The 24,414-nt window shown below is 33.4% G+C and overlaps 1 protein-coding gene across 1 annotated transcript; it reads right to left on the reverse strand.

Moving 5' to 3' along the window:
* Positions 1 to 704: 704 nt before the first annotated feature.
* LOC133204971 (neuromedin-K receptor-like) lies at positions 705 to 23,078 on the reverse strand. The gene is made up of 3 exons (XM_061340711.1): positions 22,850 to 23,078; positions 16,523 to 17,199; positions 705 to 956 (listed from the first exon to the last, which is right to left on the reverse strand). Exons 1-3 carry the CDS (start codon positions 23,076 to 23,078, stop codon positions 705 to 707), a joined length of 1,158 nt encoding a protein of 385 aa, XP_061196695.1.
* Positions 23,079 to 24,414: the final 1,336 nt, after the last annotated feature.

Below are 24,414 nucleotides of genomic sequence, written 5' to 3' on the forward strand. Positions count from 1 at the left end.
GCTATTTCACTACATACGGCCATACAATGTCTATAAACACGTTACATTAACAAACCATTGCAGAATGTTTTCATTTTAAGTAATTGGGAACTACTGTTATTAAGGACATTGATTCAAAATCAGAAATGCTCACGACTTTTCTCGCAATTAAGCCCCAAAAATTCAAGCAATACACAGGTACGGGCTTCGCAGAGAAATAATTACATCTCTCTTTCTCTCTCTCTCATACCAAAATACTCGACTGTCCTTGGTAGCCATGCGTAGTTTAGTTTGACCCAAAAATAGCTATCGGTAGGGTAGGTTTCTTGAGCAGTTGCATTCTTAGGCCACAGACGCCATTTCGATCTGTTGAAAGGTAATTAAAGTAACAAGAATAGGAGTAAAATATATGTTTGATTAACGGATACAATGGTACGCAATGTGGGAATACAATGTGGGAATGCCCATGATACGGGAAATAATACCCAAACGTGTGATCAAAAACGTCGTTGTAAAGATTTTTGCAATGGATGGCTGTGTAGCTCTCTGGTATTTCAGTCCAAATTACCAAATTATGTATTTCAGAGAGCTAGTAAGTTACAAAATCGTTGTATAAAAGTTAGTAAAAATATCTTCTTCTTTAAAAAAAAAAAAAAAAAGGTCTAAAGGCCTGAGCAAATTAATTCTTAGGAGAAATTGTATTCCAAAGTGTTGTACCGTATGTTTTAAGCAACACTTGATACGTGCATTTTGTTTCTGTCTTGTCCCTTTTCCTCTTTGTTTTCCGACCCAGTCTGGATTGTTCTCCTTTTCTTACATCCTCTACAGTATATAATATCCAATATGGCTTTCCTAAAGTTTGGGTTAAAGATGACGTAAAGAATGACGTTGTAGCCCACACTAAATGTGGCAAGGAATATCTTTAAGAGGTTATATGACCCCTTGTAGTCTTCACTATCGTCTGTTCCGTTCATTTTCTAAGAATAAAGAAAATACAATTATTTAAATGTTGTTACACGAAAAAAAATTTGTTGAATTATATCCGGTTATACAAAAATAATCATCCATGTATGCCTGTTCACGCAAATAATTCTTTTATAGCTCTTCCCATCTACTGGTGTAGATCTGTTCATGTGAAAAGATTTAAGGAGATCAACAACTTTTGAGACTTTTTACATCCCCCTTCCCCCCACCCAACCGCTGCCAAACTACATGTATATACATGTATATCCTCTCCCATGAAATAACACTACGTCACAAAAGTATAGGAGCTTGGGTCAAGGATAATGATAACGAACAGTTGTCATGTTCAAAAGTCAAGTATACAAATAAACTGAAAGAGGAGTAAACAAGTACTATTGAAAAAATCAGAGTTGGGATCAGATACAGTGAAGGAGTAATCATCCCTTGACGACCGGTCACACTCGCTGTGAGTCGTTTTGATCAGGTAAGCAGAGTAATCCGTATACTTTTCAGTGTGAAAATAATTGCCTATATCGATTTTTTTTAAAAAGTGATCATTAACATTCGACCTAACGATAGGTTGTATTTTTTCAAACAAGGTATGTTCTACCCCATATGGTAATAGAACCTTTTACAATTAGACATGTGAGACACAAATGCTTTGCGACATTATTTATGAACCCTTTATTTCTCATTTTTATCTTAAAGTATTAAAGGGGGTCAACTCTAGAATCAATGGCAATAAAAATGTAAATATATATGTGCTTGCTACATGTACATGTATTAGATGCAAATTCGAAACTATCGAAAGTCTGGAAATTCGTTGCATGTTAGAAAGATGAAATTAAGAATTCATGAGATATTTTTGATGCAATTTGCAAATCAAAATCTATAGTATAGTTCCGGTTTTTTTTATTTTATGACTTGGAAAAAAAAAATGTTTATCTGTCTGAGAGTGTATTGCTTAATGATCTTTTCGAAGAAATTGAGCTGCGTATTTCAGATAAATGTCTTTTTCCATCGGCAAGACCTCCTTTGATATGGTAACACAAATAATGAACGTGTTATCACGTCACGGACAGATATGCCAGTGGTGTATTATTATGATATTTACCCTTTTTTCTACGCCTTTATATGTCTTTCTTTATGGAAGAATCAATTTCGGGGGTTATTTCAGTTTGTACTGTCTGTATATTCAGTCTGTTTTAAGGTCCGTGATCCCTCTGTTCACTTATATAAATATTTGCTTTAATGCTGCCAAATTCATAATTAGAAATTTATTATCTATGATTAAAATGAACATTACTTTAGTTTACCTTTTGCTTGCAATGCGCCTTTCGGGTAAAAAATTGACTTCAAAATTTGACAATTTTATTAAGGCACAAAAGTATTTTTTTTTTTCCCACAATGATGGGACTTCATTTGTCAAACCGGCGTACGCCGAATGCGCTGCTTGACCTTTGGTAACCCGACTTGTTACTTCATTCGACTGGGGAAGGTTCGCCGGCGTACGCCGATCTCGCCGGTTTAAAATGACCGGCGACGGATTCGCCGGTCTTAGAAATATGGCGGGAAAATTAAACAACTGTTAAAATGCAGATACTTTTTACCAATTCGGCATGTTCTTTTATTGTTTGCATTTATTGAACAAATTTCCATTCATATATTTAATATCTGTTGTTATTTTCGAAATTAAAATTTTTCATGAGGTCCATGATTTTTTTTTATTACATTGAATTTTGAATTATTCAACCTTTTTTTCGCTAAGACATAATGTAAAAGATAGATTATAATCAATTGATTGTTATTTAGTATATTTATTTTTTGTTTTCGCCGGTTTTTTTCATTTGCCACTTAGCCGTTTTACGCCGATCATATGACCGGCGCAATTCGGCGTACGTCGAACAGTAACAAAGGAAGACGGCCCACTTAGAGTAATCTCTCTTCTCAGAGGGTCATTGAACTTTAAAGCATCCAACAGAACAACTCGTCGTATTTTCTAAACATTTCCCTCAGTATTGGACAGTCTCCTGTATGATGCAATGGTTAGAGCGTTTGCTCTAGAGTAACTGAGTAAGGAAATGTCTGTTCAAATCCCACTGCAGGACGTAGAGACCGGTTCTTCGGATAAGATAGTATAAACCAATTTGCAAGGTAGTTTCTGGCACAAAAGACCCCTCATTGCTAAAAGGCTATAAGTGCCGAGTACGGGTCTAAATTTGCATCCCTCCACCTGCAAGTGGTGGTGTTTCAATATGAGTAAAATTCCCGAAGGAACATTAAACAAACAAACAGTATTGAGTATCGTGGATTCTTATCAAATAGTTCGTATTTTTTCTATAAATTAAATCCTACATATTAGTCTTCCATATTCTTTTTCAAAATACATGCATGTACGTATACTTTTTTCTGATACATTACTAAAAATGAGAATGCCTCGGATAGTTGTAACACGGAATATGAAAAATCGTTATGATAAAAATTACCTGCACTTTACAATATTACAGTTTTTTATTGCTGTTGGGGAAAACGACATGAAATTGCTCAATTAGCGATGCAATAAAATTATCTTCCCCTTTACATTAACATCAGACTTAAAGTCAAGCTATAGTCTCCGCTAGCTCAACCGTTCAAGCCATGATTTAATCAATTTAGTGAATCTCAAAGCTCATTCTTATGCCCCCTTCACACTGAATGAAGACTTTGCTACGCTTTACGCGACCTCCAACATCTATGCGATCGTGATGGAATCGTTAAAGACTGGAAACAACTTTTCTGTGTAAAGGCAATCACGATGCTGCAACGATCCTCATACGCGCAAAACTGAAGGAGATGAGGTGGAGGCTAATACCAAGTTTTCTGCATAAACACTTGCGCCACGTCTTTTATATCCTATTACAATCATACCGTGAACTCACGTTCTAAGCCAGTTTTTTCACAGCTAAGAAGTATGCTACTAAGAGTAAATCGAAATGTTCATTTTTTTTTTAAAAAAGCATATTAATTAAAGCAATTTATATTGTACTTGTTTTCGAGTGACTATTTTTATTCTTTTATTTATCTATTTCTTTTCTTTTTGCAATAAAAACATTTTATTAAGTTTTAAATTTAAGGATTTGATTCAAATTTTGTGATTTATCACCCAGAAGTGGAAGAGACCAGGTTAATATTTTTTGGAGCAGGTTCAGTGTTTGGAGGATGTTAAAGATTTAGGAGCAGTTTCATTCCAAAGTAACTATAAGCCTAGAGGTGACTGAACTTTATTGATGAAATACACATTACCAAACTGTCTTTGGATGCTGAATCTAATCTACATTTTCCGGATGAGTATACAGGTTAAACGTTTGAAGAAGGTTCATTCCTTAGTAACTGTAAGCTCAACAAAGACCAAACTTGCATGGTTGATGCGTCCATGAATGCACTCTTCCGGATGCTGGACCTGACCCACATTTTCTGGATGAGTGACCATGTTTAAATTTTGGAGAAGGTTCATCTCCTAGTAACAATTAGCTTTAAGGCGACAAAGCTTGCATTGATGATGCCTCTTGGGATCATAATCTACCAGACTGGTTTCTGTTGCTGAATCTGACTTACTATTGTTCGGACGAGTAAACAGGTTCAGAGTTTTGGAGTAGTTCATTCCTAAATAACTGTAAGCCTTACCTGAACTGAAGTTGAATGAATGATACATCTAGGGATGCACACTTCCAGACTTTGGATGCTGGATAACTTGACCTACATTTTCCGGATGAGTAAACAGGTCAAATCTCTGCCTAGACCAAGCTTGCTTGGAAAATGCATCGAAGAATGCACACTACAAGACTACTGAAAAATTTGCAGTATGTTCAATCCAGTGTAACTGTTAGCCCTATCTATATGAACTTGCATGGATAATGAATCTAGGGATGCACACCAAAGATTTGCGTTTAATCCTGAATCTGACCTTCATTTTCCAGGTTAATGAACAGGTTAATGTTTTACAGCTGTCCCATTCCCAAATAACTCTTAGCCCTATGGTGACTTATCTTGTATTGATGATAGGTATACACATTACTAGACACAGTTTTGTAGCGGGATCTGACCAACATTTAAAGTTTTTCGGAGGTCCATTTTCAAGCATGTATAGATACTGCCCAGACCAGACTTGTACAGATTTAATATCTAGGGATGCACACTTCAAAAACATCTATTTAGTGTGAGACTTTGTCGTTGCTGTAGATATCATAGTTTTGTTATCTTTGATTACCCATATTAAATTTTTGGTATTTTGAAAGAACATGAGAAAGGTAGCATGGGCTTAGAAATAAATGTTCTTTGGTTGCAGTGCAAGCGTGAAAGAATCTTGGCCTTCTTATCGTGAGCCAACCGTAGTCAGTTCTCCCACCCCAAACCACTCCTCCTTCTGTCACCATGATATTTCCACGCATTTGATGCGTTGTCATTGCATCTATATACATCAAGACCATGCTACCTTAAACCTCCTTCATACCGGACAAAGACCCGTTTGTATTAAAATCTAGCCTGATTGTTAAATGATTTCCAGTGTCGTGGCAAGTTGATTCGACAGTGCGCCTAGTAGAGAGTAGAAAAGCTACAATTTTGAGCATGCGCAATATTTGAGTAGTAGAGTGTGATACTGACTGATTATAGAGACTTCGAATCAAAGTCATAGTAGGATTGTAGAGACAGCGTTTGCTTCATAGCAAAGTCAATGGGAAGGGGCTTGATCGTGTAACAGGTTGAGGCACAATTGACTAAAATGGCCTTATGATCAGGCTATGATTCTTTCACACTTCTCTGGGGGCATGTGCGCCAAAACTACGTTGTTACTATATCATGCTTTGTACGTTAACTTTTTTTAGCCAATGAAGACTGCGGTACGACCCCACGACATGGCCTCCTCGACTGATCATCAACGCTTTCAATTTGACTGTATATACTGCTATCATTCTACCGTCTTTTACCATCTTTTAAACGGTAAAACAACTCAACTTTGAAGAAATAGACAAACTAAGAATCAATAAAAACATCTTAGTCATAAAAAGCCTTAAGGCGTAAATCAATTTGTTATAATTAAAATGATCATTTACTAGATAATTAACGTATAAACTATATTATATTTAGAAGAAATTTAATTCATTGGGATTTTCTACTTTGAAAGCGACAGATGACAGTCATTTTAAAATAAACACAACTTCGAAATTTTTACGAAAAGTCCTGTTGTGAGCAAACAGAATTTAATTCTATTTTGTATTAATATAATTGCCCTTTTTTTCTTCCTCTTATTGGTGATTACAATCTGCAAATGCACATGATTTTCTTAAGCTAATTTTTTTTATGATTTAAGGTTTTTAACCTAATCTATATCTATCATACATTTTACCACTTCCCTTAAATAACAGCTCTACCATTTGTATGTCACACCTCCTGCAAAAAGTGAATTTATTTTGAAATAATCTTAATTTTTCCATTTCTTTTATCGTGTCTTTTTGTGATTTTCTTGTAATCATAATCCCTCATCAAGCATTTTATTTTTTTTTTCAATTCAGCACTGTGCAAGTGCAGGGCATATATAATATTAAAATTATTGGTTGATAAACTTACAAGATTGAATCAAATCCTTATTACGTAATAATATGGCAAGCCCTTTTACTATTTATTCGTAAAATAAATTTTCACTCAAAATTACAGAGATATCTCTTATTTTAGAGAGATATCTCTTAAAAAAACAGAGATATCTCTCAACTTAAAGAGATATCTCTCTAAGAAAGAGATATCTCTTTCACTTAGAGAGATATCTTTTATACTAAGAGAGATATCTCTTTCACTTAGAAAGATATCTCTTTCACTTAGAGAGATATCTCCTCCACTTAAAGAGATTTCTCTTTTCCTTTGAGAGATCTCTCTTTCGTTAAGAGAGATATCTTTTAGCGTTAAAGAGATATCTCTTTCACTTAGAGAGATATCTCTTTCACCTAAAAAGATATCTCTTTTACTTTGAGAGATATCTTCCCAAGTTAAAGAGATATCTCTGAAAGTAAAAGAGATATCTCTCTAAGTTTTTCTTCAGAGATATCTCTCAAAATGAAAGAGATATCTTTCAAAAGTGTCCAAAAGAGATATCTCTCAAGCAAAAAGAGATATCTCTTTACTGTAAAGAGATATCTCTCTACATTATTTTTATATACAAAGCATTTTTAATGACTTCTCCCTTTACCGGAAGTAAGCTTTATATTTACGGAAATGCATTAAATCAAAACGAAAGTAGAGACGAGAAAGTAGAACATGTGGTGTTTTATGGTATTTGTGAGCAAATTACTGACTTGCAGGTGTAACAATGACCCCAAGATACGACACAAAAAGGGAGCTGTCCTTCTACAAGTGCTTGATCAACTGATTTAATGGAAAGAAGTTCAGAGTAAGAAACTTAGCCGATCATGAAACATCATAAACGTATAAAAGGGGCTTGCTCCCGAAATGTAAACAATATAAATTAAAATATATATATATATATATATTTTAAAACCCATCCTGGTGACTGATACAATTTAGTAGATCTACAAATATTTCTTTCTCTTTATTAACATTCAATGTTAATAAAGAGAAAGAAATATTTGTAGATCTACTAAATTGTATCAGTCACCAGGATGGGTTTTAATATATATATATTTTTAAACAATGTTACATTGTTTACATTCCGGAAGCACACCCTGTGATCGTTACCTGCATACGAGTTGGATACCTTATGTTATTAATATACTATCATACTATGGGTTAAAAAAAGTATTACAGAAACAAGTGCCTGTGGAAAGCGAGTAGACCATTTGATTCTGAAAAGGGGAAGTGACTTGCAGATTTTGAAAATAAATAATCTAAACCTCAAAATGTTGAAAACAAATAATTTGTCCTCCTCCCCCCCCCCCCCCCCCGTGTGTGTGTGTGTAAGGGGGGGGGGGTAAAATGTTATTAGTGAAGAAAAAATATATATAATTTTCTGTATTTATCATCTTGAAAATAGATAGTTTGTCCTTCACTGGTATGGAAAGAAATAAGCTGACTTGAAAAATAGCCCTCTATCCCCCCCCCCCCTTCTTAGAATGAAATGATTGTTCCTTTAATTTTGAAACATATTTAGCTTTCCTGTGCTGAAGGCGAGAATTGAGCTTTGAATTCTGATCTAAATTTGTGGATCAAATGAAAGATATTCAAATCAAAGGTCCCGCTTTCTTTCAATAGGAGATAATAGATAATTAGTGAAAATTTTTATGACATATTTGATAAATATAAATCTTTCTCAAGAACCACTGGGCCAGGTGAGTTTAAACTTATGTGCAAGCTTTATTATATATTGTAGATTCACGTTCATTCATAGCTTAATTGACCCTCTAGGGTAGTATGGGGCAACAATGGGTGATCAAGTTTTACATTAGAATATGTAGGAATTTTTTATAGAATCTTCTCAGTCAAGCTAAGGCATAATTGTTCATACAGTGAAATCTCATTATCTCAAACTCGATTGGACCAAGAAAAAACTTTGACATATCTGAGGATTCAAGATATCAAGGGTATATTACTTAAACAATAAGCAATTGGGACTTCGACATATCCATGGTATTCGAGATATCAGTGTTCTCGATACTGAAGTTCAACTGTATTTACATGGAAGCATTAGGTTGTGTATTGTACGTTCAATCAAATTTGTTCAAATTATGACATGGGGGGTATGGTGGGGCCATTATGAGCAATTAAAGTTTTACAAAGGAATATATATAAGGAAACAAAAATAAAAGGAAATAAAAATCTCTTCTCAAGAACAATAGAAAGATAAGTAATATTTCTAAGGAAGCTGGGATCCTCATGTCTCCAGGGGCTAGGGTTGAGCCAGCTAGAACAGGCAAAACAATCAAGTTTTACTTCGGAAGATGGGGGGGGGGGGGATCTGCTTATAAAGAAGAACATGGCCATAGTGACTAAGGTGATCATTGTGGCCATGGGCCTTTTGATTTCATGTTTTTCTACTGCAGTTGCAGACCACTGTATTTAATTTGAAAAGATCAGTTACATGTAATGATTAATGAAACATCCCCTACAAATTTTTTCTGTCATTGTTTCAGATATGTTCAAGTGCAACAAGGGTATGTTCAACACACTTTCTGTGACACTTGTCTTTGAATGCGAAGGATGTCCAAGATTCCAGTGATTGTAACAAGTCAATATGATTATCTGAAAAAGTGTGAGTTAATTTTTACATGTGTATGTATTTTTTTTATCATAACTTAGAAATATGCTGTTAACAACATTGAAACATGAAATAGATCAATTCAAAAAGACACTATGTTCTCTTAAAGTTTTAAAAGATTTTTCCTTGTGTATGTGTAGGTCACAAGTACAGTCTGCAGAGACAAGCACTTCTATCATTGAGGGAAAGTCTGCATTGTCAAGTTCTTTGCATAGACAGAAAAGAAATAAGCAGTGGGGTGTATTTACCAGGCCAGGATTCAAGTCAGGGCCCCCTGAATCAGTAGTCATTTGCTCTACCAATTTAACTATCTGGCCACCTGAATGCCCTATATGGATCTGTGGAACTCTGAAATATCCAAGTTTTATCAATAAGAGATGTTTTACTCCACCTATGCCAAGTGACCATAATTTAACAATTCACTGTATACACTTCAACAAAACTGCAACCCAAGAAGAAATTATTGTCCTATTATTAATCTTCTGGCTACAGAAAAAAAATTACATGTACATGTGATGTTAGTATAGTTTTTTATTATGTTACTGATACTGTGGACCTTATTTAAACTTGTAGGATATCAATCTCCTATTCAGAGCTGTCATTTGTTCATCTCTCAGACATGTATGGGCCAATGGTAGAGAGTGGTAGAATATTTCACATGTATAATATTTTTACACAATACATGTAATTTCAATTTAACGGCAATCAAGTTTATAACTTAAGATTTTTGTTTGTTTTTTTTTCAATTCTAGCTCCCAATACACAAGTATAAGTTTCATTTTTCATTCATCTATAAGTAATATAAAATTTTTGTCTTTTCTTTCATTTTCTTTTCTTTATGTTCTTCATATTTACCTTACACTTTTTTGAGTGAGGGCTGAATGAAAAGGCTGACTGTAGCCCAAACCCTGATTTCCTATTGAAGAAGCATTGGAAGTTTGTGCCTCATGCATAAATTGAATATATGTGTGATGGCCTTGACCCAAGGTTATTTGATGAAGTTTGAGGTGATTTTATAAAATAAAAATCTATAATTCCAGTTTGATTATATTTTGTAATTGAGAACATTTAGAGGCTCATACTTATCGCAAATATTGAGCATGATCTGCGGTTATGACTGATCTTAAATCAAGGTCATTTTTAAGCAAGTTCAAGGTAACTGGCAGAAAAAGTGTATTACCTTTGTCAAATGCATAATTTGCAAATGATACTTGACACAAAGATTGCTTATGTCTAAATGGTGTTTCATGACCTTATCCAATGTCAAGATTAATGGCAGTAAATGTGTGAAATTTGTTTTCATTTCATTACTCCCTCGTGGATAAGTATTGAAACTGGAAACTTCAAAGATAATTTGTAAGCTGAAAGTACATCATAACCTTTACCCATGATATTGTGGCAAGTTCAAGGTCATTGGCAAAAAAAATTGCTCATGTCAGGTCCATAATGTCTTAAATGGAGAAATAGTAAATATCTCCCTTTTATTTAAAGATTTATGATGGATAGAAGATATATCTTTTCTTTCTTAACAAGTATCATTTTGGCAAGTTCAAGGTCACATTTAGAAAACTGATATTGGCATTTTCAGAAAAAAAAATGTATAGGGGGTATAATGTTGTAGTTTGTTCACAGTCATTGAATTCTATAGGCATAGTTCAATTATAGTATACATGCATGTAGAATCCATGACAATTTATCCATAACTGGAAGGTATTTTTGAATCCTTAATGATAGAATTTTTGCAGATTTAGATTTTACTGACTTAACTTAGGAAGATCTCTTGAATAAAAAAAGTCACATAAGAATAAGCATCAGGGCGACTATACTTTATGATATTACAATTTTTCATAGCATGTATTACCAGTACACAAAAACACAAGTATTGGTTTGTACATGTAATAACCTTTTTAAAATGAATTCAAATGAAGATATTGAAAACATTGATACATTGTTTTATTGACTTGGGAATAAATTGCTTTGTCATTTGTTGAAATGAGGATACATGCATATACACGGTACCAGTAAGTAATTAAACTTTTTCAAACAATTTTAGACATTTAAAAACAAGTAAATGTGCAGAGAGTGTAGAAGTCTGTGGATCACTTTTCTTGGCCTGGAATTCTTCAAACAGGACAGGATAGGTTTGGTAGGACACCCTCAGATTCTCAACTTTGTTTAGGTAGTTGCTTCTTGTGATTCACCTGTGAAATTATTATTGCAAAAATAAATATTACAAAATGTAGTAATGTAACTGATCATTCAATGTCAAGCTAAGCAAATAAAGGAATAGATAATATAAAATTAAAAACAAGAGGCCCAGGGGCCACATCACTCACCTGAGCACTATGGCTAGGAAAAAGCAGAAATCAGTTTAGTGTTGAAAGGTTGAAAAGTTTAAATATAAAAGTGGTTCGGGGGGGGGGGGGGGGATGAATTGAACAAATTTGAATCTACATTACTTGAGGATGCTTCCATTTAAATATGACCAATCATGGCTTTGCTGTTCTTGAGAGGAAGATTTTTTTAAGATTTTTCCTATATATTCCTATGTAAAACTTTGATCGCCCATTGCGGCCCAACCCGACCCCCGGGGGTCATGATTTGAACAAACTTGAATGTACACTATCTGAGGATGCTTCCACATAAGTTTCATATTTTCAAGCACATAGGTTCTTGAGAAGAAGATTTTTTAATGATGCCATTAATTTTTCACGAATTCATAATTATCTCCCCTTGGAAGAAGGCGTGGCCCTTCATTTGAAAAAATTTGAATCCCTTTTACCCAAGGATACTTTGTGTCAAGTTTGATTGAAATTGGCCCAGTGGTTCTGGAGAAGAAGTCGAAAATGTGAAAAGTTTACAGACGGACAGACAGACGGACTACAGACAAAATGTGATCAGAAAAGCTCACTTGAGCCTTCCGCTCAGGTGAGCTAAAAATATGAAAGTGAGCGAGGGCCAAACTAAGGGTTTAATTATTAATTCATAATGGAAGTAAACAAGCTTGAAAGACACACAATTCAATCTTAGAACATGTACCTGGTATTTCTTAAATTTTTAGTTCATTTACAGTGTATGTAGGTGTCAACCTTTCATCAACTACTTCTGTATATAATATTGAAGGGTTTTAATTTGTAAGACAGAGTGGATTAAAGTTATACATGTATTTATTTATGTGTATTTAACACATTACCATAAATGTGATGACGCCGAATGGTCTACAAACAAACAAACTTATTTTGTGTGTTCTCATAAACTACATGTGTATTCCTTCTGTGGCCAAACATGTATAAGATTTGAAAGCTAAGGATATTATAAAGAAAACTAATATTGTTGACTGAGTTATATCCCATTCCAATATAAATGTTAAATGAAATGGATTCAAAGTGATTGGACCCTTACAACTATAGTTGTCTTTCTGTAATGGACAATTCCTCTGTGTAACATTTTTTTAAGTAATGAGGTAAACCAAAGATTGTTGAACAGAAGGAATTCATTAAGATATGATTAATATATTTTATTAATATTTAGTCATGCAATCAGTAAGAATAAATACCTGTTAGGAATACACCAGGTCTAGAGCACAGTCCTTAAGTTAGCTTAGAGTACATTGATCAATCTCAGCTTTACACTAGCTGGCATTATGACAAAGGAGGGGACACAACTCAGATGTCTCAACCTGCTACACACAAATTATTTGAAGTGACCTGTTTTACACTATATCAGAGATAAAAAAAAAAAATCTCCCAGTCATGGTTACTTTATGGAGGGTATACTCAATGAATTGTGCCATAGTCACTGAAACTGCTTTCTGTCAATACCAAACAGCCAATTTCTAGCATAAAATTATTTACACCTTTTGCATTTAAATAAAATTAAATGAAAAGTGATTTGGAATATTACTGGTACCCTAAATGACTGCACTGAACCGTAAACTTTGCTTAATATCAGAAATATTTAATTTCAAAAATATAAAAAAAAATTCTGAGGAATTGTCAGAGAATGTACATGTACTATGATAGATTATCATATTATATATCATATATATATTTTGCTGGGAAATGAAAACAAGGACCAAAGGGCAAGGATTTTATTTTACAAACTAGATGTGTGTGGTAACACCACAAATGCCCCCGCAGGCAGCCAAAATTTCAAATTGCAAATTGTAATTTGCACATTTGTAGCCAAGATAATGATTAGAAATTGAGAATTTTTTTAAAATCTTTTCCAAGTTCAAGGGGGATAACTGTCAAGACCATGACCAATCAAACTTGACCTGCATATTCCTATGACGTATCCATATATCAAATTTGAGTTGAATGTGTACAACTGTAGCCGAGATAATGAACGGAAATTCAATGATGACGAAATGACAGAATGATGGAACAGGGTAACACTATATGCCCCCCCCCCCCCCAACCATGTTATGGTGGGGGCATAAAAATTCTGAAGATTAAGGGGTACCTATATTCTTCTACATTTCAGATGACAAGGAAAGTATTTCTATTCTGCTAAGGCAAATTTTCAAACTTCTAAAAAAAAAAAACAAGTTCAAGCTATAGATTTCCATATTTTTAAAGAAGTGTTGCAATTATGACTTGGCAATCCATTATTATAATTTTTATTTCCGTTTCACACAATAGAATTTGCATCAAAATCAAAGAATGTCTTGATCCCTTTCCTTTAGTGAGAGCAGAAAAAATAAAAATTAGACCCAACTAGATCGCAATGTGTAGCAATCTTGTTGGAGCGGAATAAAGATCTTATTTTAGTTAGACTGAATTTATTTAAATTTGTTAATTTTTTGTGCAATTTATTGAAGGATAATGACTAGCGCATATTATTGATCTTTGCAATCAATCAGAGTTCAGCTTATTGTATAAAAGACAAAAGACAAAATGTACATAATTAAACCACAGGTGCTTCAAGGGAACAGGAACACAACCCACCCCAACCCTCTAAAATTTTGGGCTTCCCGAGTTATTTTTTGATTTATTTTTTAAGCATATATGTTGATGTATAATGCACTATAAAAATTCACAATTAATGCATTAATAAGCTATGTATAAAAATACCAATGATATAAATAGAGAGGTTATTTATATTTTTTTTTGGGGGGGGATACATCAGATACCAGAGACATATATATCTCTGGATACATATACATGTATAGCTTATTGCATCAATTGTGAATTTTTATAGTGCATCATACATCAACAAATGCTTTAAAAAATCATGAAAAATAATTCAGAGAGCCATTAATGTTTTTTGGAGAAATTGCTACCCCCCCCCTTTTCGCCTTTTGAAATCGTTGCAACGGGCCTGATGGGGGGGGGGGGATGTCCTTAAGCACCTGTGCATTAAACCATGAGTATCAGAACCTAATGGGGCTAATTGTAGAATTGCTGGTGGTTGGCTGGGAGCAAATCTCCCCACTTTTTTCCACAAAACAACATTAATTACGCCCAGTAAAAATATTCAGCAAAAGTTCACTGTTCAACGGAATAGACCCCCACCCGATTTCTCCAACTTGATTTCGACGAGGATGTTAATTAAAGTAGTCTTTAAATTTGACCTATTTTACAATATAACTTAAATAAATATGACAAGTAATTCAGTGTTGTCTAGATTTAAAATTAGAAACAGCTAATTATTTCAAAAGCTGAGAAAATTCGGTCCATCGCAGTTGAGACTTTCGTTTTCCTGAATATAAAGACTTAAGCATGTTTATCAACAAAGTAGTCATTATCCTTTTGTTGTTTCAAACAAGGGATTTAACATTACTTTCTACATACTTCATTCTGGGATTGGGCATGCTGAATCTATTCCAGAGGGAGAGATCTACCGTATATATGATCATCACACATACACTCCCTGCCATGTTGTGTCTACCCTCGCTTTCGTATTATAAGGGAGGAATAATTATTTCATTTTAAGGATAACTTGAAAAGAGATATCTCTTTCATTAAGAGAGATATCTCTTTAACTTAGAAAGATATCTCTTTTTGAAAATCTAAAGAGATATCTCTCTAACTTAGAAAGATATCTCTTTTAACGTTGTTAAAGAGATATCTCTCTAACTTTAAGAGATATCTCTCTCGCTTTAAGAGATATCTCTCTAGCTTAAAAAGATATCTCTCTAAGTAAAAGAGATATCTCTCTTGCAAAAAGAGATATCTCTTTTGTTTATAGAGATATCTCTCTAGGTTATAAAGATATCTCTCTAAGTCAAAAAGATATCTCTCTTGGTCAAAGAGATATCTCTTTTAGTTAAAGAGATATCTCTATAAGCTAAAGAGATATCTCTCTAAGCTAAAGAGATATCTCTCTTATTGAAAGAAAAAAATATTTTACGAATAAATAGTAAAAGGGCTTGCCATATAATAAAGGTATCAGAAAGCAAAATGAATAATTGATATCTTGAACTCCCAACAATCACTATGAATTTGCATCACCGTACCTATACTAGATTCTTAAACTTCATAAAAATCCTTACAAACACATATACATAGCGGGTTCCAGTTAATGTTCTACCAAGCCTCTTTCTTTACTCTTCACTAAAATATTAACAGCAGTGAAGGAGAAACTTCAGAGTACTGTATAACAGTGTATTCGAAAAGTGGTGCGGTCTTCATCTATTTCGAAGGGGGTTTAAAGAAAGAAATTTTACTGAATTGATTTCTCCTTGCTCATCTTGGAGTATAACCAATTTACTTAGTATTAAGCCAAAAAAGTCGAGAATATTTTTTTACAAGATGCATATCAGAATCAATTTTTTTATTCGCCCAAACGCGAGAAGATTTTTGAAGTCTATTCACGGCTTATGAGAAATATTACAGAAAGCTATTAACAATTTATTCGATAATCTTAACCTCCATCATCATTGTAAGAAAGATTTTCGGTTACATCATTTCTGTGCTATACGAAACTATCGCTTGGGCGAGGAACATCGCTTTATCATTCCATTAAAATGAATTGTCTATTTTCTTTCTCACTAATTGAAATCCAATATTGCAATTTGCTACATGATCACGGTTTAATTTTTCCCCTTCTGCTCAGAAAAACTATTTTTCTTTTTAAATGCAATGAACATTACATCAATAAAAGACATTTATATTATGATATATTGCTATTGAAATTCCAAACGGCAGAATATAACACCTACAGGTATACTGGGGAGATTGAAAATATAAAACGTGTAGATGTCATTGATTGAAAAAAGGTATCCCGTTCACTCTTTACAATTAGTCTTTAATCATTTGAGAGATTTTGATGCCTTTGACTTTTAATGACAAGGGACAACTTTAATCATTTACACATTAGCATTGTTACAATACTTACAGCAATGACTAAGGAGACAAAATATGGCAACCAACAGATGGCAAACAGCACAGCAACTAAAATTAACATCTTTATGATCTTCATTCGCTTAGCAAAGAGAAAGCTATTGCTTGGCAATCCTCTCTTTTCCGTAGTTTCAATCGTTTCGAGTCTAGAAGTCGATGGTTTTGAAGTAGAATTCGTTGTAATGTTTTCATTTGATGTAGTTTTCAACGTCATTTCTTCATTATTCCCACAGTGCGCATTATTTCGATTTCTTTTCAATTGAAAGGTCGGTGTATCCCTTACAGAAGATGTTTTCTTCATCACAAATTTAATGATGAGAACATAATTATACCACATGATGATTAAGGGTATGACATAGGCAAGCAAAAGAACGCATAGCCCATTGAAAATTGAGAATGTCCTATGGAACGTACTGCCACACGATTCTATTGTGACGTTCTTTTTCAGGCCAACTGTGGTTACAGAATACTCTACAAACGAGGGCGTTGACACAATGCCCGCCAAGACCCACACACTGACCACTATCTTCTTGGAGGTGGTCAAGGTCAGTTGTGGACGCAAACTATGGACGATACTGTGCTTCCTTTCACAGGACAGAGCGACCAGAGTAAATATGGAGGCCGTGATACAAAAAATGGGAAATCCATTCACTATTTTACATAGTATTTCACCTGAAAGATAAAATAGAGAACTATTCATACCTTTCTTTATACCATACCCTGTATCAGTCCGAGACACCAATTGTAAACGTTGAAATGTTTGCGTGGGAGAAATTTATGCTAAGAGTAAATTTTCACATAATTTATCAGCACACAAACATCTTTGATAAGACCTAAACAACAAACCAACACATTATGTGAATTCTTTTCCTTGCGCAAAATTTACATTTGTGTCCCCAAGCAAACGCTATTGTTGTATGGAAGTTGCATAATTTAACGCCGGAAAAATATTTCAAACAGTTTGTATACTTATATAATGTTCTAGCTTACACTCACAGGAACATGACGTTACTTATTTTTCTTTTAATAAAAAAAATATTTCACGGAGTTTGAGACGAAAATACAAATTGATGTGACCGACCTAGATGAAATCAAGATGGCGGCGATGTGTACTTTGTGAATTATTAGGTAGGGGTATTTTTTTATTATTATTAAAAGAAAAATAAGGAACGTCAGGTAAATTATTAAGTAAAGGGGTATATTTTGTTTATTAAAAGAAAAATAAGTAATGTTAGGTGCCTATGCCTTTTACGTAACACACTCACTCACATAAAAAAAAACTGTCATAATAAAATGCGGTATCATTTAAAATTGCTATTTCTAGGTTTCAAAAGAAATAGTGGTCCCCTCTATAAGAAATAAGACGTCTCCATACAAAGGCTATCACCTCTTCTTCCTTTACATGGAATAGGAATTTGATAATAATTGTTCTGATTAATGAAAGGCATGTTTTCTTGGAATTGTGTATATCATTCCCCCCACCTGGAGAAAACCGTTCGTTATATTTATTTAAGCTCTTTTTGAATATATTTATCCGTGACTAACAAACATATAGTTAGAACATGCATCCTTTACTTGTCCCTTGTTTAGACACATACTTTTAACACCTATCAATTACATCAGTAGTTATAATTGGATTTATGATTTGGAGTATCATTTTGTTACCTTAGCGCTGAAGTATACTCAATTTTTTTTCTTTTTTTTTTTTTTAAATTAGGTAATATTTTCTATGTTTCATATATTGAATTATTTTCTTATTTTAATTTCACATATGGTGAAGAAGTCATATACAGACTGATACAAAACGAATTTAAAAAAAAGAAGAAGAGAAAAACAGTTTTTATTGCTTTAATCACTCAAAACAGTCTATAGAGTAAAAGCTTACACATGCTAAAATTATTGAAATTTGTTTGGAAATTCATATGTATTTTCAAAAATTCTAAGAAGTCTCTAATTATAACTTTTATTTACATAAAAAAATCCTTAAATACTTTGATTGACCGGTCAGCATAGAAAGGCATTGAATTCTTATTTTTGGATGTCGTCGGTCCTATAACACACCCTGGCCGTGCAGACAAATTGAATACCACGCGTTAGCGCGGTATGATAATTTGTCGGCACGGCCAGATGTGTTACAGAATTCAATGCTTATATTTACATTCTCTAATGTTTTCTCTCTTCATAAATGTTTATTTCATTTATCTTTATTATGAATTTATTGTCTTTCAGAACTGGTGTGCTTAATAGACGTAAGAGCCGTTTGTGACATTGGAAAGTTAAATTATAACGCAAATGAACATTTCGAAAAAAAATAATGACATATTAATTTTAAACGCACATTTGTTATATTTTACGTTAATTTAACAGGTAGTTGATTTTAATTAAATTGAGTCAAAACAATATACATTTCAATTCCACTATACAATTCCTAGAGTATTGAAAATGCATGTAGTTCCTATTGTGTATTCTACCGCGAAGTGAAAAGGTTTCGCGTGTGTTATAGAAATTTGGGAACACTTCTAGTATGCCGATCCCCATTAATATGGCGCTAAAATATGTGCCGCCGAAGGCGGTGTATTATAATAAAGCGATCGCGTGAGCGATCGAAAAAAATCAATAAAAAGGCCAAAAAAAGTCAAAATAAGCCCAGAGATGAATTGTAAAAAATGAGGTTTAAAAAACTGGTTTTTAAACACAGTTTTTTTAAATTCGAAGTAAAACATAATCCAGAAATAAAACTACACGCTTCTTGAAAAATCGACTTTTAATGTTGTCAACTTCGAAGGTTGTCTCGAGCGCGTTCTGTAGAAATAAATGAATATTCATGAGATTTTCGTCACTGGTACATACTAGCATGTGACGTAATTTGTAAACAGAAACAGCTGATTGTATGAAATGCCGGTGAAATTAAAGGATATTTACCAGAAAAGCACCGATTTAACTTGTTTAATTCAGTGGTTAATTGGATTGAATGTTCTGATTGATTTAAATGGGGAAATATGTAAAAGTTGTGAGACGGGAAAATTTGGATTAAGGAAGATTCTAGTTATTCCAGCGACGAACATGTTTGGAGATGCTCCAACAAAAAATGTCACAAGAAAGTGTCCGTGAGAGTTGGGAGCTGGTTCGAGAATCATAAATTAACTCTGGAAAAAATTCTTTTAATTACTTATTTTTGGGTGTACCAAGTAAGTGAATTATTTGTCAGACACGAACTTGAAATTGCATGTCAAACCATCGTAGACTGGTACAATTTCGCACGGGAGGTTTGCACCTGCGTATTAGAAAAGGAATCTGAGAAAATAGGAGGAGAGGGGAAAGTTGTCGAGATAGACGAGAGCAAATTTGGAAAGAGAAAATTTCATAAAGGACGAAAAGTTGAAGGTGTGTGGGTGTTTGGAGGGATAGAGAGAGGATCAAAGAAGTGTTTTTTCACGACAGTGACAGATCGCTCGAGAGAAACATTACTCGGCATCATAAAACAAAATATTTTACCGGGAACTACTATTATATCTGACTGCTGGAAAGCATATGACATTCTCGACCAGGAGGAATTCGATCACTTAAAGGTTAACCATTCTCTGCATTTTGTCGACCCTACCACTGGTGCACACACAAACACGATCGAGTCAACTTGGAGAGCATTGAAAAAATCACTGCCACTGAGCGGGACTGTTAAATCTCTCTATGACACTTATTTTAGCCAGTACTGTATACGTAAAAAATACTTAAAAGATTCCTCTGATCCTTTCCTAAAATTTCTAGAACTTATAAAGTCCGTGTACAACCCCCAAATTCTCATCCCTCAACTTACTTCCGACAAACCTACATCGCCTAAGAAACAACGACATGTGCTACTGCCTATTTTGTCTCCAAATATTAATGACAGCATGGATGATTTTGATATTTAAGGTAAGTAGTGTTTTTATTTTTTTGATACCCGCATTTCATTATTACCTAATCACTCGATCGAATGCGTTTTGTTGAAGCGAGGAGAAAATGGCGGTTTGTTTACATTGTGCATAGCAACGGCAAGGGAAATAACCGCTCATGCGCAGTCGCGTGATTCTGGGGACCGGCATACTAGAAACTTCCCGAAATTTGAACGTCGTAGATTTCTAATGGATTTCATAAAAAAACAAATTACACTGAATGTAAATATTGAATATTGAGAATTTTCATGATAATTCAAATCATTTAACTGAAATTTAAAAAAAAATAAGTGCAATTAAATAAATAGATTGCCTAATGAATACAACAAGCATTCTGAAAATTAGCATATTAAGCAATAGTGAGTCCTCTAACAATATTAGCCATATTTCCGACAAAAATCATCGAAAGAGAACGAAATGCAAACTAAATCTGTGATTCAAGGTAGACTCGATCACAAAAAAATTACAGCTCAGTTTAATATATGTAAGACAAGCGGATAGGAAACGGTCCCTAAAACTATTTCATCAGTATGGGACTAATGATGATTAACATAAAACTTCGGGATCGAGATTCGCTGTACGAAGGGTGATCAAAAACTTTGCGAACTAATTGAATTACTTCCTCAAAAGAAATAAAATGAGGTTTCAGTGCTCATTTTTTTTTAAAGTAGTCCTCTCCGATTTTAATGCAAATCTGTTATTGTTCTGCACATGCACGAATCACGTGATCCAGGCGGTCACGTGACAGGCTCCGTAGCGGTCTGTTCATAGAAGCTAAAAGATTTTTCCAAGTCGTATATTTCTTACCATGCAAGATATTTTTTATAACAAGAACAGTCCATCTGTCAGAAATGGCCAACTGTTGGCAATAGGATGGGTGGGTAAGGATCGACATCCCTTCCCAGAATTAGCATGGTGATCATCAAAACTCGAGTTCTCTGTCTCTTTTAACCATCTCCCTGCTTTCACTAAAACAATCAATCCAATTAATAACGAACTTCTGGTAAGTCTTTTGTCTTCATAAACCTTTACAAATTATCATATTCTACTGCAAAGGAATTTCCAAGATATACGTTAAACTTTACAGCCGTTCGTTGCTCGAGTACGACTGAGTCAACCATTTTTTGTCACAAGTCACCTACATATTGACGTCATTTTCACATTGTGACATCACAAACATGGAGCAAAACATAATGTAACACCTGCTATTCATAGAATATGTGTGTGTCTATATGTTGTCAAATTCCATTCTGATCTCAGTTGTGGTTTTGTAAATATAGTTCGCGAACTATCTGATCACCCCTCGTATGTCTCCAAATTATGAGTAATATGATTATTAAATAACCTGAATAAAAATAGCTATTTTCCGCTTTGTTGTGTTTGAACACATTCAGTTTCACTTGGAAAATTAAATCATTTTGATGCTCTGAAATGACCAATATCATACAGTGTATGTGTGCATTATTACAAATTTATGCAATAAAACTGTAAATAATTGTCTCTAGGATCACAATCATTTATCAAATAAAAGGTCCAAATGAATCTACATGTAACTTAGTAATAATAATTTCTTTTAGGCATCCCACAATCCTTAAATATGACAAATTGAATAAATTGAATCGATCCAGCAAGTATTTGCAATGAATTTGAAATACTCATGAAAAATTTTATAAAATGCAATAGTGATCATGCAGTGTGGTACTTTATCGAACAATGACATACTAATCAATGACTGAATTCTTGATACAGTTCGCAGACCTCCTTGGCAAAAGATGCTTCATCGCTATAGATAAATAGCTAAACAGTGAAGAATGAGAAATGTCAATTGATTGAAGTGTCAATATTCAACGAGAGCGTTGTTTTATACAGTGATAGTAGATGCTATCTTTTTTTTTAATTGAATTTTTCTTTTCTTTGAAACGAGGAAGGAACGTGAGATCTGAAACGTAGTTTATGCTATATAAAAAAGTGTATCTTTCTCATTAATTTTGATGTTCAATGCCTTTTATTTTTTTTTTTTTTATTATCATTTATTTCTTCTTATTATTATTTTTTGCTGCAAAATAAATGAACTTTTGCAAGAACGACTATTTTCATCGGTGTCTTTATATATACATGTGTATATATATATATATATATATATATATATATATATATATATATATATATATATATATATATATATATATATATATATATATATATAAAATATTTGAGTAAACAAGTGCATCCTTTATAACAAAGAAATCAAAACAGCTTTTGATTTGCAGTTTTATACCATGAATACATGTAGGAGCACAAATTTTATTATGAATGTGATCAAAATGTTCTGTAAAACTTGGAAAGATTCTGAAAAAAAAGATTCAGATTAAGCTGAACAATTTTCATACCTTCGTGGAAGTTTTCCGCGTGCGTCAAGTCGTGTAGATTCTGTGGTAGGACAAAGGCACCCAAAATGATGTCACTGAGGGAAAGATTCCCAATAAAGATATTCGTCGCACTTCTCATCTTCTTGTTTCTGGCGACGATGATTACGACGAGGAAATTACTGACCACTGCAAAGATTAATATCATAGATATGATGCTAAGAAAAATCCCTAATTCTAAACTTACACTCATTTTTGAAAAAAAAAATATCGGTGCTGTGTCACTGTAAGACAACAGAGTGTATCAGCGTTGAGACTCATCTCCGCCTGGATTCTGAGAGCTTTCTTAAATACCTTGGGTAGAAGAAGATCAATACTTACAGAATATGAATATCAATATTTCATGAAGCATTAATAATACTATTATACAAAGTTTATTAAAAACCCATCAAATCATAAAATAAATGTTAATACTAAGTACATTTCGTCATTTATCTCATATACCAGGTATTTAATTAAGTTTAACATACTCAGGGATCAAATCTCTGACAATATGTCGAGACTACAGAGGCTCTGGTTTGTTTTACTTTTCTATCATTATAAACACTGAGTTGTCACGAAACCAATTTGTTGCAAAATAATTTTTTTTTAACTATCTAAAGCTCAAGTTTACAAAATTTAAAATTGTTATTAAACCCGTAAAGAAATTCACATATTCTTTTAGAATAATTCAAGGCAGTATGTCACGGAAAAAAATATAACTCTTAATCTGAATGATATTTAAAATCATTTACATATTTGTGTAGCAGACTACATAATTTTCATTAGAAAGTATATATTACATGAGTACGCTCTTTAAGTAATCGGAAAGCGGTCTGACACAATAAAATTTGTACGTCTTTGTCCCTTCAACCCCAACCACTGAAAGCTGTTAACACAGCAAAAAGAAAGACCTGCATGAAATTAACGCATGAATGAATACAGATGTATTTCATGGTTTTCAAGAATGTTCGATATCAAGGTTCCTCTCGAGTTTTGGAGCAAAGCATAGACTATTCATCTACATATATTTGTTCTGTATAGACTTGTGAGCAATATATCTGAATACTAACTGAAAATATTAATATTATCCCTGTTACCTTAATCTGAGGAGACTGCAATTGTACATGTAATACCAGTAGAAGCAGTGTTACATTCAACAAAGAAATAGTACAAGTATACAGGTAGATGTATTACGGTCAGAGTCCCGCAAAAATGGCGCCTATCTAATCACTATCATTCCTATTTTCTTTGTTTCTTAGCTATTAAGATCAATACATCAAAACTTTCGGTGTCACAAACATACAATAACGGGTTCAACCAAACTATTAATAACAAAGTCGTTAAACATATTTTTCTTTATAAAATTCAATATTTTTTATCTCTAATGTCTTAATTCTGTTTAATTTGTTAAAAGATATTAAAATATTTTCTTTAAAAGTTTAAACATGCTATTATTTAATATAACATCAATCGCCTACCTTAAGCCATGAACAGTATAATACAGTAATAAATATTTATAAACAACAAAATGTACAAACAAATTTTTA

The sequence above is a fragment of the Saccostrea echinata genome, unplaced genomic scaffold, assembly GCF_033153115.1.
Source record: "Saccostrea echinata isolate AGI-Se365-2 ecotype Australia unplaced genomic scaffold, CSIRO_AGI_Sech_v1 ptg000054l, whole genome shotgun sequence".
NCBI lineage: Eukaryota > Metazoa > Mollusca > Bivalvia > Ostreida > Ostreidae > Saccostrea > Saccostrea echinata.